This window comes from Arachis duranensis, chromosome 8 (assembly GCF_000817695.3).
Source record: "Arachis duranensis cultivar V14167 chromosome 8, aradu.V14167.gnm2.J7QH, whole genome shotgun sequence".
Lineage (NCBI taxonomy): Eukaryota > Viridiplantae > Streptophyta > Magnoliopsida > Fabales > Fabaceae > Arachis > Arachis duranensis.
In genome coordinates, this window is record NC_029779.3 from 37577318 (window position 1) to 37593451 (window position 16134).

The 16134-nt window shown below is 30.1% G+C and overlaps 1 protein-coding gene across 1 annotated transcript; it reads left to right on the top strand.

The window, feature by feature from the left end:
* The first annotated feature begins 6195 nt into the window (after window positions 1-6195).
* Window positions 6196-7301, top strand: LOC107462566 (protein FAR1-RELATED SEQUENCE 5-like). Its single transcript, XM_016081175.1, has 3 exons — window positions 6196-6647; window positions 6734-7131; window positions 7237-7301. The coding sequence occupies exons 1-3, from the start codon at window positions 6196-6198 to the stop codon at window positions 7299-7301; spliced, it is 915 nt and encodes a 304-aa protein (XP_015936661.1).
* Window positions 7302-16134: the final 8833 nt, after the last annotated feature.

The following is a 16134-nucleotide window of genomic DNA, read 5'->3' on the forward strand; positions in this document are numbered from 1 at the left end:
AAAAAAAATTATTAAAGTCTAAAAAAAATATTAAAATTAGTAATATAAAAAATATTTTAAATTTAATATTATGAAAAAAAATTAAAAAAATTATATAAGGACTAATTTGATTAATTTTTTAAATTTTAAGGATGAAAATTACTTACGCCTGGAATACTACTAGAAAACTAATTATTACAGACGAATATTTCTAACGGATTTTATCCCACGGAAATATAGACAAAATTTGCGAGGTATTTTTTGTCAGAAATTAAAAAATGAGTTGGCATAAATTACAGATGGAAAAGAGAATCCATCGATAATTCTGTGAAAAAAATTAATTTTTCGTGGGAAATGATTATTGACAGAAAATCCGTCTGTAATTAAAGGAATAAAAATGTTACATTTCATTAAATTATTTAATTTAAAATAATCCGTCGAAAATAATATAGTTAAACCTAGCATTGCTCGAGCTCCATTCACAGCACACAAATCAAACGAGCTAAACCTAGCATTCCTCACCCTTCTTCTCCCTCAACAGGCTAATTCTTCTCCTCGTCTCCTCACTCACAGCGCCACCGCCGGCCACCTTAACCGCCGTAGCTACCTTCTCCTTCTTCTCCTCTTTTTTAAACACTGAACCAGTAGAACATAGCCCATGTCTCTCTTGTTCTTTCTAATTCGCAGAACAAAGCAAGCTCAAGCTCCACCACCATCGTGCCTCTCTCTCTCCTTTTATCCTCCTCAGTTCTGGCTACAACCATCATCTCTTCCAGCGCTACAGCCATTATCTCCTCCAGTCAATGCCGCGGCTACTTTTGCACAAGCCCTAGCTCTACGGCGACCAAAATTGGTTCCGCCGTCAGTCGCGGTTCCACCTCTCTCTTTCCCCCTGTTTGAACCGTAGAGACCTGGACATCCTTCTTTTCCTCTGCCTTGTTTTGATTGTCTCTGCTTCCAGGTTTTGGTTTCAAAATTCTTTTAATTTCTGTTGAGTTCAATTAATTTTGTTTAGTTAGTTTGATTTTAGTAATTAGTTTAGTTAGATTTGTTTTTTGATTAGTGGATTTTTAGGTTTTTAAAATAGGATTAGATTAGGTTTTGATTCTGAATAGCTGAGAAAGGTTTAGATTGTTAATCTGGATTGCTGAACATTGATGAACGTTGTTAATACGAGCTTGATGAATGTTGTCTAGAACAGAAATTTAATTCAGTTAATGGCTTCTTCTCGGTAGTTTTGCGTTTGGAGTATTAGCGGAATTGTGTTTCTACTTATCTATTCATAAAGGCCACAAACAGTCACAAACAAAATATGAATGTTCTCTAGAACAGAAATTTAATTCAGTTAATGGCTTCTTTTCTGGTAATACTTCTTCTCGGTAGTTTTACGTTTGGAGTATTAGCAGAAACACAATTCTGCTAATACTCCAAGCGCAAAACTACCAAGAAGAAGCATTACCATAGAAGAAGCCATTAAATGAATTAAATTTCTATTATAGGCAACATTCATCAAGCTCATATTAACAACGTTCAGCAATGTTCAGCAATCCAGATTAACAATCTAAATATTTCTCAGCTATTCAGAATCAAATCCTAATCTAATCCTATTTTAACAACTTAAAAATCCACTAATAGAAAACAAATCTAACTAAACTAATTACTAAAATCAAACTAACTAAACAAAATTAATTGAACTCAACAGAAATTAAAAAAAAATTGAAACCAAAACCTGGAAGCAGAGACAATCAAAACAGGGCAGAGGGAAAGAAAGATGCCCAGGTCTCTACGGTTCGAAGAGGGAAAAAGAGAGAGGTGGAACCGCGTCTGACGGCGGAACCGATTTTGGTCGTCGCAGATCTAGGGCTTGCGCGAAGGTAGCTGCGGCATTGACTGGAGGAGATGATGGCTGTAGCCATAACTGAGGAGGATAAAAGGAGAGAGAGAGGCGCGGCGGTGGTGGAGCTTGAGCTTGCTTTGTTCTGCGAACTAGAAAGAACGAGAGAGACAGGGGCTGTGTGCTGTGAATGGAGCTCGAGCAATGCTAGGTTTAACTTATTATTTTCGACGGATTATTTTAAAATAAATAATTTAATGAAATGTAGCATTTTTATTCATTTAATTACAGACGGATTTTTTGTCACTAACCATTTTTCACGAAAAAAAATTTGACAGAATTATCGACGGATTTTCCTTTCCGTCTGTAATTTATGTTAATTTATTTTTTTATTTTTGACAAAAAATTTCTCATAAATTTCGTCTGTATTTTTATAGGATAAAATTCGTCAAAAATATTCGTGTGTAATAATTAATTTTCTAGCGGTGTATTTCACCTATAATAGACCTTTATGTATACATAATTCAGTATCCAAAGACTATGGGAGAGTGTCAAAGAGAGAAAGCCAAAATTAAAATAGAATTTGTGAAATATAATTTTTTGAAGATGAAGTAAATTGATATTCATGTATATTTGATATCGATTATTCACATACAATAGACATTATATATAGGTGTAGTTTACGGTGGCCACAAGTTTTGGTGGTTATGGTGACTATGAACTTTACAAAATGATATTTTTAACTATACAAAATGAAAAATTGAAGCATGTTTCAGTTCTATTAATAAATAATGACATGTTTATGAATCTGTAAATAAAAGAAAAAATTAGACCATTTATCATAATTTTTTGACAAAAAATAATCTATCATTTTCTCTCATCGTCGGAAATGGTGGAGTCGCTACTAATGTCCATAGTTTAAAAAATGATAATATCTAAAAATACTTACATTGCATTAATTTTTTTCTCACGTTAATAAATAATTATTTATATCTTTTATTTTTAATTAAAATAATCATTTTATTCCGCAATAAAAAATTTGTAGTCTAAAGTTACTGTTATTAATTAAATTTCAATATTAGTCAAGTGAAATTTAAAATTATTAATTACAAAAAAGAAAAATATAAGTAGACAATAAAAATATTAAATAATATGAATAATAGATATATTGAATATTCAATTTATTAGGTGTGCAGATAATTATTCTAATATTAAAATTTAAGTAAATAATTTAAAATATAGTATATTTTATTTGAATTGAACTGATTTTAAAGTTTGCTCTTTATGTTATTTAAATAAAATTATTAATTATTTAACATAACCCTTACAAAAAAATATCATACCATGTGTCTTGTTAGATTGATAGATATGTATAGGCATTTATAGCCACCACATTGATAGCCACCAAATATAGTCGTGGCCTTATAATATATATATATTCAGTTACCTAAAGACTTGAAGGGGTAAGCCAAAACTGAATCCCTAATTGACCAACTAACTTTGGTTGTCACATTTTAGAGAGATAGTTTTGTTAGATATATTTATTCATATATTTTTATCTGGTAGTTTAAATAAAACAATTTCTACGTACATCAATTTGTGGTTAACTTTTATTGTTGTTTTTTGACTCCTTCTGATCTCAACGAATTTATTAATTCACTAATACCTTAAATCCAAGACGTAGATAGAGACCTAATACTCATGGATCCTGCTGCCAGCTAAAATTCCCACATCATGTTTTGCGCAATTAATTATTTGTATATTAAGTTATTAACCCTACTCTTTTAATTTGGCATATGTTTTATCCGACTATGTTCTTTCTCCTAGCATGAACAAACTAAAATCAAGACATCATTATACTTTGCTAATACAAGAATAAGGATATTTCTGGTTCAATTCGCTGAACAAATAATGAGCACACTATTATAAATAAAATAAATAACTAATAATAATAATGACAATATTTATTCAAACCCTAAACATGAACTTATAAGTAAAATAAAAATTTATTCAAACTATTGTTAGAACATATTTAATAAATATTTCAGTAATAATATTTATATAAAGTTTTAAAAATATAAAAAAATGAATATTTATAAAACTTATATTAATTAAATGTGCTAGAGATCAAAATTGTGCAAATAGTGTAGTCCACAAATTTAATTAATTGGGAGAGAAAATACATATAAATATAGCAGGTACAGTGGCATATACATGCATGTGCATGGTTTAAAGAAGGCAGAAGAGAGAGAGAGAGAAATTAAGAGTGGATACATAATATCCATATATTTAATTTGTTGCAATAAAGTAGAATGTAATTACTGCTATATATTGTGTTAAGCTCTTAAGGCCATGTGCCTCTCTCTCTCTCTCTCTCCCTCTCTCTCTCTATATATATAGAGTGTGTGTATTGTTGGTTAGTTTCACAAGTGAGGTCCCTTTCCTTGGACAGCTGCCTCTATTCACTTTGTATTGCCTATCAACCACCAAATCCATCATCAATGTTGCCATATCCAATTTATTCTAAACCCTTCTTTATTCACCACATATTATTATTATTACTATACTATCCTCCTAACTTTCAATTAATATTCCCTTGTCACTCATTTCTTTTCTATAATTTTCAACTAGAGGCAAAGTTTTAAATTAGTCCAAATTTCATAGCTTATCTTTTTTTATATTGAAATATTATGGGTGATTTTCGTTAATATTACAATATTTTGATGTAAAATAATAATATGAAATAAAAAAACTGTGAATAACGATTTTAAATAAAATAAAAAATTAAAAAAAAATTCAAAATCGTGAATCGCAATTTTAAATAAAAAATCAGGAGTCAAGATTTCAATTTTTTAGTTTAAAAGAATATAATTTATAAAATCGTAAATCACAATTTCTTTTGTTATACAGATCAGCACATTCACGGTTTGTATTGTGATGTACACGTTTATCTCTCGGACACAATCTAAAATGCGGATTACTTAGCTCTTTTGAACGTTTTGTGAGTTAGTTGCATGAAAATTAATATATATGCCTGCCAAAAAGAAAGCATATTTGGTTTCACAATGTTAGTTAGGGGATGCACATGTGCATATCCATGATAGAGATTTAAATCAAATGAGCATCTCCATCCGTGTCATTTTTTTTTCTTTTGGGATTATTGTGCATTTTTTGGAATACGAAGAAACAACGGTCATTATTACTAAGCAAAAGTATAGTTGTAAAGTTGGTACATTACATAAGAGTCAAACAATTGAAAGGAAGAAAGAAATCACTACTATATACTTCAACTATGACTTTAGATTATGCAAAGAGCTGTTAAAGAAAATAGCTTTACATCTATAAAAGTAATTCATCCAAGCTATTCAATTAACTTGTTTCACACGCTCCTCTTCTAATTTCTCACTTGTTTGTCATACACACGTCACATATAACGTAAATATTCTCTGTTGCATGATAAATTTTCTGCTACAATGTAAACCTTATTTTCTGCTATGCGTTTTTATTCCTTTTTCTTTTTTTTTTGCTCGCATTTCTTCTTCTTCAACGTAATAAGCTTCGTCATTCTCCTGTGTTCGGGGTTTTTTAATTGTTGTTCTTCTTCTTCTTTACTCGCATTCTTCCTTATTGATCTGCATTGTCTTCAACGTAATAAGTTTCGTCGTTCTTCTTCTTCGTTTTCTTCTTTGATCTTCACTTCTGAATCGAAACAATGAATGATTCGAGCTCAAATCAGTTGAATGAGAACCATTTGAATTATTGTTTTGAAACGAATCATGTTGATGAGGTTTGGATTATTCAATTTTGAATCGAATTGAATTGAATGCAATTGTTAATTTTATTTGAATTGAATTCAATGGACGTAGGTGTTTTTGAATCTGAATTGAATTGAATTGAATTCAATAGACGTAGATGTTTTTGAATTCAAATTTGATTTTGTATAATGGATTATGTTTCGTTCACTCATTACTATAAAATTGTTTTACTATGAGTACGTGTTTCGGTTCATTATGCAGAAAGGAGTTTGAATTTTAATGTATATAATGGATTATATTTTGTTCACTGATTAATATATAAATGTTTCACCGTAATGACGTTTTCGATTCACTATACTGACCAACTATGTTGTGGATGAAAAATTTGTCCCAAAGGTAGGGATGATTTTCAAGACACTAGAAGAAACTGGAAAGTTCTACAAACATTATTCCAAACTTGCCAGTTTTTCTACCAAAATAAGGAACACGACTCGGGACAGAAACAAGATTAAGAATCAACTAATCGTATGCAGCAGAGAGGGGAGGTGGAAATCCAAGATATCTCCAACTCTGAAGACAAACCCCTCAGCCTGGTTAAACTGTCCAGCTAGGATTTACATACACATAATGAAGGATGTCGGCCTTTGGACAATTTCCAAAGTCGTTCTGAATCACTCACATCCTCGCTGTCTAGACCAGACAGAGATGCTCAAACAACACAGGGAGCTTAGCATGTTCGTGCGTCACACCATTAAAACCAACGAGGAAGCCAAAATCAGACCGAACAAAACTTACCAATCATTTGTGGCAGCAACCAACAGCCACCGTGAACTAAGTTTTATAGAAAAAGACGTGAGAAATTACATCACAAGGGAAGTACGAAATATTTCCGAACAAGATGATTCCAAAGGAAAGTACCTACTAAGAATGAAAGAGAAGAACCAAAATTTCTTCTTTGAGCTCAACCTCGAAGGTGATCGTTGCATTAAACATGCATTCTGGGCCGACGCAAGAAGCACGGCTGCATGTGAATATTTCGGAGACGTGGTTTCATTCGACACCACCTACAACATAAATAGGTATTCCATTCAGTCACATATAGTTTTATATTCAGTGAATGTACAAATTTCGGTTCACCACTGTCTGGTTGCGTCTATTTATGCAGGTACAATATGGTTTTAGGTTCTTTTGTTGGCGTGAATCATCACGGTCAATTAACACTTCTTGAATGCGCGCTGATGAAAAATGAAGACATCCAATCATTTAAATGGCTATTCGAGTGTTGCCACCGTTGCATGAAGGCACCAAAAGGCATGCTTAACGACCAATGCGCATCGATTCAAACGGCAATTGAGCTATGCATGCCAACAACAATTCATCGGTGGTACATCTGGCACATCATGAAGAAGATCCCACACAAATTAAACAGGTACAAGCGACACGAAGAAATCGAACAAAAGATGAGCCATGTCGTTTGGAACACGTACACAAAAGAAGCATTTAACAGAAACTGGAACGATTTCCTCACAAAGTACGGCCTCGGAGGCAACAAATGGTTATCAGGTAACTAAGATTTCAATTCGAATTATTTTCATGCCTATACCTTTTTTTTTCAAAACATGCACTGGTTTCGGTCACCACACCGTATTGGTTTGGTTTATTCTGCAGAGCTGTATAAGGATCAGCATATATGGATTCCAGTTTATCTGGATCACACTTCTGAGTTGGGATGAGAAACACACAAAGGAGCGAGAGCATGCATGCATTTTTTAACAAGTTCATCACACGCAACAGCTCTCTAAGACAATTCGTGAAGCAATACGACAATTGCCTAGCAAGCAGAGAGCAAAGAGAAAGAGAATTCGATGCTGCAGATTTTCACACCGTGATACCGTACGCAACAAAATCAATAATAGAAGCCCAATTTCAGCATGTGTATACCCATGAGAAGTTCAGGGAAGTTTAAGCACAATTCAGAGGTAAAGTGCCAGTGCTTGCTGTTCGAGTCAAGGAGCATATTGTGCCGCCATTCCCTGAGTGTTCTAAGCTTCAAGTGAGTGGATAACGTGACACAAAAATATATACTGGAACGCTGGAGCAAGAACATAAAGAGGAGGCACACACATCAAAAGCAGCCAAGATGAGCCTCTACTGGAGCTGAGAAGTAAGAGATTCGATGAATTGGTATTTCGGTCGCACAATATATGTAAATTTGCATCTGAGTCCGAGGAGCTGACCGGAATTCTGCACCGGGCGTTTGACAAGGTCATGACTGATCTGCAAGAATATCAAGAGAGAAGCAAAGGAAAAGGTTTGTTATCCCATGAAAAAGCAACATTAAGCAATGTGAACGACCTTCAAATCCCACCACGCGTCAAAACAAGAGGCCGGCCCATGAACAGACTTGGATCACACCTGGAAAAAAAGATCTCAAACGCCACGAATAAAAAGAAAAAGACAGCTCCAAACAAGGTAAAATTGATTTGCTTTCAATTAGGGAAAAATTCATCTTTGCATTTTGCTAATATATGATTAATTATGTCTTTTGTAGTTGAACCTTTTAGACAGCGGATCAACGATTCAGTCAAGCTCCAGCCTTTACAATGCACCAGATATGAATTATTCCAAAGATGATTATACGAGTTTTAGTTTTTATTAATATAAATTTCTTTTCACCCATGAGCAAATTTCGGTTCACTGAGGTTTTAGGAGGGTTAATTTCTTACTATTGTTAGTCTTTAATGAATAGTCACTTTTTTGTGAAATTTTTTATTCAAAAGTCAATTTTTTCTTTATTGAATAGTCAATTTATTATACTATGTCAGAGAGTTCAGGTGTTTCTGAAACTGAATACTGATAGAAACATTTTTTTTATAATTAGCTCTCTAAATTTTCGTACTGTGTGTTTTCAACTTTCGGTTCATCCAGTGTCTTAATTTTGGTTCACTGTGTTTTTTGGAATTCTTAATGTCTTGGTAAATACACTGATTCCAATCACTGTGAACATGGAACAAAATAGCAGCCAGACAGTTCCAAGAGATATATATAAATTAACATCTCAAACTGACAAGACACGTTGAAAGAAGCATTGTTTGCTTTTTTAAACAAGTTAAACAAAATATTGTTTATTACAACTAATCAATCATAGTATATCCTATTTACTATCTAAATCCCAGATGAGAATTTATAATAAGGGTTGGAGAGAGTAGCAGATGGCTTCAGGAGTCTTATTGCTTCAGATCCCCAAATCACTTTGTCTCTAATTTTATTCATTTCATGCAACAGAATATTTGGACCATATTCGTTCCTGAAGCCATCAATCTCTTCCTACATTTCAATAGAAATGAATTAGTTACATAAGAAATGAAGTCAACCAAAATAAAAAATAAAAGAACTTTATTAATTTAGAAAGTACTTACTTGTATCCAAGTTTTATATTGATATCTCTTCCCGCTTTTGATCTTTCTTGGATCAATTTTTTCAAGCAATTTCATAACGTATATATCGCAATCATAGCTAAGTAAGAATTGAGTATAGTACGATTAATAGTATACAAAATAAAATATAATAAAAATAGCACTATAGAAGAGAAAGATTTTTGCGGTGTACGTTGACCATTCAGTGGGATATACTCTGCTTCTTCTCCCTCTTCGTCCTCCATTAATAGTTTCGCCCCAGCGTAAACCCCTCATATGGAAAATTATTAATCCCTGCAAGGACACAAAAATTGAATAAAGAGAAGGAAAACCATTGAACCAAACTCCTTTAATGTACTGAATAATTTGAATAATTTACACCAAAATAACTTATAACAAATTTGTTCAGTTTCACTCTCAATTCAGGTATATCTTTTTTCTTCTTATTTATAGGGTCGAGCACATAGAATGCCTTTTTCTGGATATCAGCTATCCACAACTACCAATGCCCTCCGTTGTAAATCGGCACAAACAGCTAAAATTTAGGAAAATGATAGAATATTTCAGTCGAAACAATAGCAAACGAGAAAATTATCGAAGAATTTTAGAAATGACAACTTAAAAATAGATGCGATGCAAATTTTCTTTCGTCAAAGAAATGGTGGTGGTGGGCATATTGTTCGACATCGAACCAATAAGCCTTCTTTGTCCTTCAATCAGTGTAGTCCACGCCATAGTTTCCCAACATAAACATCTGTAAAATGAAAACTAGTTAAATCACAAACAACCATACTAGTGGATCAATATAAATATTTTCACCGAACCGAACACAATTCATATGATGAATAAAACATGAAAAATATTGAATCATTAAGAGGAAACTTTTCTTGATGCAAAAGAACTTAACAAAACACATAACAATCAAGTGAATCAATATAAACATTTTCACTGAACCGAACAATAATCATGTGATGAATCAACTCCACTAAACAGACTCCATTCATGTTTTGAATAAGACGCGATAAACATGAATTAGTAGGGAATAAGAAATTTAGCTTACTACAATATCCTGTGGCACAATGTATATTTGTTCCTTAAACCAACAATATTTTATTTGGTTAAGAATCATGCTATATATAGTCACCACCTATAGGGAAAAAATTTATGAGATATAATATATAAGAGTCTTTAGAAAAATTATTAACGTTAACATAATTTGCAAAGAATTTACCGTGTTTTCCACATGTTCTTTGGCCATTAGAGACATGAAATGTTCTCTAAGCCCCTCGTAAAGCGCCTCATGCTTCAAGGCGAATATGACGTATATTCGTATGAATAGTATCCATATGAAAGACTTTGGATGTTTGTTTCTTACTAACTAAATATGCATGCATTTGTGGAGTTTGTGCTAACTTGTTCACAAGACACTTAAACCCTGAACTTTTTGGTTTAACAAAAATTTAAAATATTAGACTACTAATACATTATTACAAAATAATTCAAGTGGTCTTTTAAATTTATTTTTCAAAACTTGTGACAAGTATTCATAATCACCAAAATAGATGCTTTTAAAAGGTATTTTATATTGAATTACTTTAGTAGCAAGAGTAATAAGTATCTTTTTAACACCTTTTTAAAGAATTCTTTCAATGAACATATAAATATATATGCAATGAATCAAAATTGTCTTGACATCTAACAAAGTTAAAATCTGAATACCAAATTATCTCTAACTTTAGTTTCTGACTTCATATGTGTGCACATATAATGTTTTGCTCTAACAAGACATGTTTGTCTACTATTTAGTGATCCATTATTAACTGACTCAAATATCTGCCAAAGATATTAATAAAGTACACAAATAATTGTAAGTGTACAAATTTATTATCCATTAGATTACTATTGAAGCATAATAAACCTTATGCACTTTTGAGCTTTATAACTTTCTTGAGACACCTAATGAGACAATACTTGTCTCCTTTAGAGCTGTGTATATAACCTTATTTACAATTATGTATGCGGCTGACATACAAGAATAATAAAAAATATATTTACTCCCACTGAACTAATATAAGTTACCAACCACATTTATTTCAAAAGACCATATGAGATAATAATTAATTGGATCTCGCTAGGTTGACAATAGACTATTTATACAATGTGTACAATGGGCTATTGAGTTACAAAATGAACATCTCCATACTATCTAGAATAACCATCCAACGACTAGGGATAATAAACATCTTCTCAAAAAATTAAATTGATTTTGGGGTTCACCAAGGATCGAACTCTTGACCTTTTAGATTTAGCGCTCTAATACCATGTCATGATACCACTTATCCCAAAAACTTCAGCTGATGGGAAAATGTAACACTAATAATTATATCTCTAATATTTCATAAACCTCCATTGTATACATTGTACAAGTATTCCATTGGCTCCTCATACTTTCTCTAATTAATTTGACGAAATATAAGTTATTAATGGCATAAGTATTTCTTTTTCTAATTGCAAAAAAATTCTATTTAAAAAAATAGACTAATATTAAAAAATATAATTTTAAAGTAAAATAATATATTCACATAAGCTACATATTATATGAATAAAGTTATATAATGATGACCTATTATAAATATTTAGCACAATATTAATATTTAATTTTTGGACAAAAATATTAATTTATAAGTGGTATTTTTAATACCACTTATAAAAAATTGATAATTAATTCTGTCAAATGATAAGTCTATCACAGAACTTTTTTTGAGCCGATCTGTACTCACATAAATTACACACACATAAATTTATTTAGTGCGATTTATCAAATATTCTTATCAAAATTCTGTCAAACAATAAGCTTATCTTTAGATTGACTCATTGTTCACATAAAAACTTGAGAATTATACTTATTTATTACCGCATATATTTTCTATCAATTAGCCAAACACCAACCTTCCTTTGGGCCAATTAGTGGTCGCATAATTAGATAGAAAATAAAAATAAGGTCAATTAGTGGCCACAAAAACCCTAATTACCCAAATATAAGAGGATTATATGTCATGTATTCCAATAAATCCAAGTAATTAGCAGTTTAGGAGGAATTTACTTTCAAACTAGTATTCAAGTGAGATAATTTTTTTAAGAATTACAAGAATTCATGTAGAACAAGGGTTGTTATCCCGGTATACCCAGATTCATAAGATGAAGAAGGAAAGTAATCCTTGAAATTGAATCAATACATTAATTAAAATAGAATGATAATAGTATTAATCCATAGAAATAAACAGAGTTCCTAACCTTAACCAAGGAGGTTTAGTGGCTCATGACTCAGAGAGAAAACTAGGGTTCAAAAAATGTGAAAGTGTGTAAGTGAGATCTCTCCAAAGGGCTAAATCTTTTTCCTTTTATATATAACCTAATTTAATTTGAAACCTGAATAAAATAATAAATTCTAATGCTAAAAGATTTTGTTTGTAATTAAAAAATGACTAGAATAAAATAAGATATAACAATTGAAAGCTAAATCCAACTAAAGATGCTCCATTTAAAAAGTATGATTCGGATCATTGGCGCTAAACGTCAGATTCGGCGTTTAGCGCCTTAGTGGGCAGAAGTTCTTCCTGGTGCTAAACATCAGGCTTCGCGTTTAGCGCCCCAATAGGCAGAGGGCTTTTACGCGTTTTTGAGTTGCTGGATCCGCGTTTAGCGTCAACTTGGTAGTTTTAAAACTCTTTTATTTTTTTACACACAAATTCTGTCAAATCGATTAAACTTTATCTAAAATAATTAATACATTAAAATAACTCAAAGTAGTATCCAAAAAAATTTTAAACACTAAAATAAAATTAAAACTCATTAAATTTTAACTTAAAATAAACAAAAAATAAAAAAAAGATGCTTACGCATAAGTTAGATACCAGAAATGAAGGAAAGGAATTTAATTGTGATATGCAAAATGGAAGTAAAGGTGAATCTAATATCAAAAAGAAAATCAGAATAACATTGATTATAATTTGAATTCTTAGTTATAATAGAAAGGAAGAATTCAGCTATTTATAGTAGTGACTAAAGTATACAAAACTAATTGAATATGAAATTGTTATCACTAACTATAACTAAAGGTAGTTACAAACAGAATTGATGAATGGAGAATTTTTAAATTTTTTGCCGAGACTATAAGTCAACGTTCCATTCTTAGTCTTATGCTCAACAAAGGAATTAACAAAGAATTAGTGGCCAAAAATTGAAACTAAAATTTTAATTTTGGATACAAAATTTTAGATTTTTTAGTATCTCTAAAAAGTGAGAATTGAGAACATAATAACTTAATTTAATCTTAATTTTTCAATTTTTATTTCTGTCTCACATTCTCTATTTTTCAATCTTAATCTTCCTTCTAAATACAATTTAAAAAATATGATAAGCACAAAATAAAAAATATACTGTTTTTTTTTTCTTTTAGATTTAGTTGTTGTTCTTATTTTTATTATTATTTATAGCGAGACTTTGAATTGTTTATTATTTTTCCTTTTTTCAACCTATGAAAAAGTTTTCAGGCTCAATAAGCATCCTAATTATAATGGCGACAAATTTATAAGTTAGAAAAAATTGAAAAATATTATAATTTAATTAACAATTTAGATAACAAATCGCTATCATCATTTCATATCTAATTGAATAATCATCTATATATATCCATGAAAAAAATAATAATTATATATATATANCTGATGAGATTGAGTCGGCGTCACACTTTATTAAATTAGGATTATTTGAGTATTTGAGATTAATTAATAATATTTATGAAAATTTGTTTGATTTATAGTATAGTCACATAAATATAGGTAGTGGTGTAATGTTAATAAGTCAACTCAAGGAGATTTGTTATTTGTAAGATGCATGAATGTATTTTCTGAACAGAAGACATTGAATTCTCAGCCAAGAAACTGAAAGAGAGAAAATGAAACAAAGGGGCAGTGTTTTGATTACCTTCAAATTTTTGGGGCCATCAATGGATTTGGTTATGCTAGTTTTTGATTCTCTCTTTGTCCATATCCTTCGAAAATGATGTTTTTTGAAGTTGATGGCATAAAAGATGGCCCCAAAGGCTTTGCTTATTTGACATTGAAATTAAATTCAGATGGGGCTGCAAATTATTACTCGCATTGTTTCCTCCAACATCAAAACAATAACCTTATTAGCTTCTCCATCATCCTTATATCTAATATTACTTTTAGGATAAGATTATTATTTTCAATAGTTCATTGTTAAAATAGTCGTTGAAAGTTAATGTGTGCATCAATTTTGTTTTTAAAAAAAATATATTCTTTAAATTGATTTCTAAAAAATACGAATATAAGTCAGATTAATTTATTTATATTATAAGTTATTGTTTAATTATAGGATGATCAATTCGATTCAGTGATATTTTTTAGAGGCCAATTCAAAGAATTTGAATATTTTAATAATATTTTAATTTTTGGATTTATTTGAAATTTTGGACAGGTCTTTTCTTTTTTTTTTTTGCCTTATACAAATTTTTTTTCTTTCGTAAAAGGATAAAGATCGAACTCTAATTTTTGTCATAAAAATTATGATATCATATTATAAAATTATTTTTCCTATCAATTTAACTCTTTAAAAAAAAAAGTAGTTTCATAACCCACCATTAATAATAAGACCATTTTTACTATCAACTTTAATATATCATTGTCTTGTGGATTATTAGTGTATGTAATACACTCATCTTTTTTCGAGTTATAAGATTGCTCCAAAAATTACTGAATTTTTCATATCAAAGTGCATTAGACAAACTTTATCTATTAACATTGAATACTTTCTCTAATTAATTAAGACTGTTGGGTTCATTATTTCAATTAACGTGCATTACACATGTTTAGGAATTTTACAATATGGGATAAGTTTTGTAATATTTGGGAAATTTTAATTTGTTAAAAACTGTTTGTTATAATATACGATTAATTGTTTGTGTAAAATTCTTTTACACTAATGAAAACTAAATTCTTCCTATTACTTGTAAATTGATATAAAACCAAGCAAATATAAATTCATATAGTTGTTAGTTGAGTCAAGGAGCGGATTTTTTCTTAATTGCAATTTTTAATAAAAAAATTAATTTCAAGAACATTAATAGGACATTATTTTCAAAACGAAATGCAATTTCTTTTCCCTAAAGAATGGCCTAAATTGGCCCGTAATACACGCAAATAACAACCCAATATTTTTTGTAATTAGTTAAGGAATATTAATATGGTATAATTAAAAAAATTGTTGTATGAAATAATTAACAGTATAAAATTTTCTTCAAATAATTAAAATTATATTTAGGACTTAAATTGAGATTTTAACAATCAAACTATGTTCTAATTACTAACTTGAAAACTTGTTAATTTTTTTTCTTTGATAACTGTACTATAGATTACAAGTTTCAAAATTTAAATTTCCCAACAAAATATTTTTATATTAAAATCATTAACAAGTGTGAGAAACAAACAATAATTAAGTATTTATTTATTTTGCCCAAATTAATTAAATTCATTAAGATACAATAATAAAAGCCTGAGGTCAGATATTTACTCTCAAAGTGACAACAAACAAAATGCAATCACATAAATGATTGAAAGAACTTGTATTGTGTAAGAATTGATGAACTAGAGTTGATTGTATACAGTAAGAGATATACTTCATTGAATCAATGATTGAAAGATTTGTAGATTACACACATATATATATATGTCCCATTATCATTGAATTGATAAATTGATGATGATTTAATTAAAATAGTGATATGACATTAATAAAATTAATCATATGCATAAAAGCAGAAAAACAAAAAACAAAAAAACAAAAACAAAAACTTAGGTTGGTGTTGTGAAAATAGTGACAATGATGTTGAAGCTTGCCTATTTGGTTAGGTCATATGTCACATTTGATATTTTCATATATGGTGAAATTGAAGATAGGCTAAAATCTGAATCCAATTTCAATATCTAAATGCAATAATATAACATTTTGATCAATTCACTTATTTTTGTTTTTATTTTTTTGCAAAGGGTGTAATAGCAATTAAATAAGAACAAGTTCCCTTCCAACATTGCCTCTCTCCTTCAATTTCCCAATTTATATTATATAA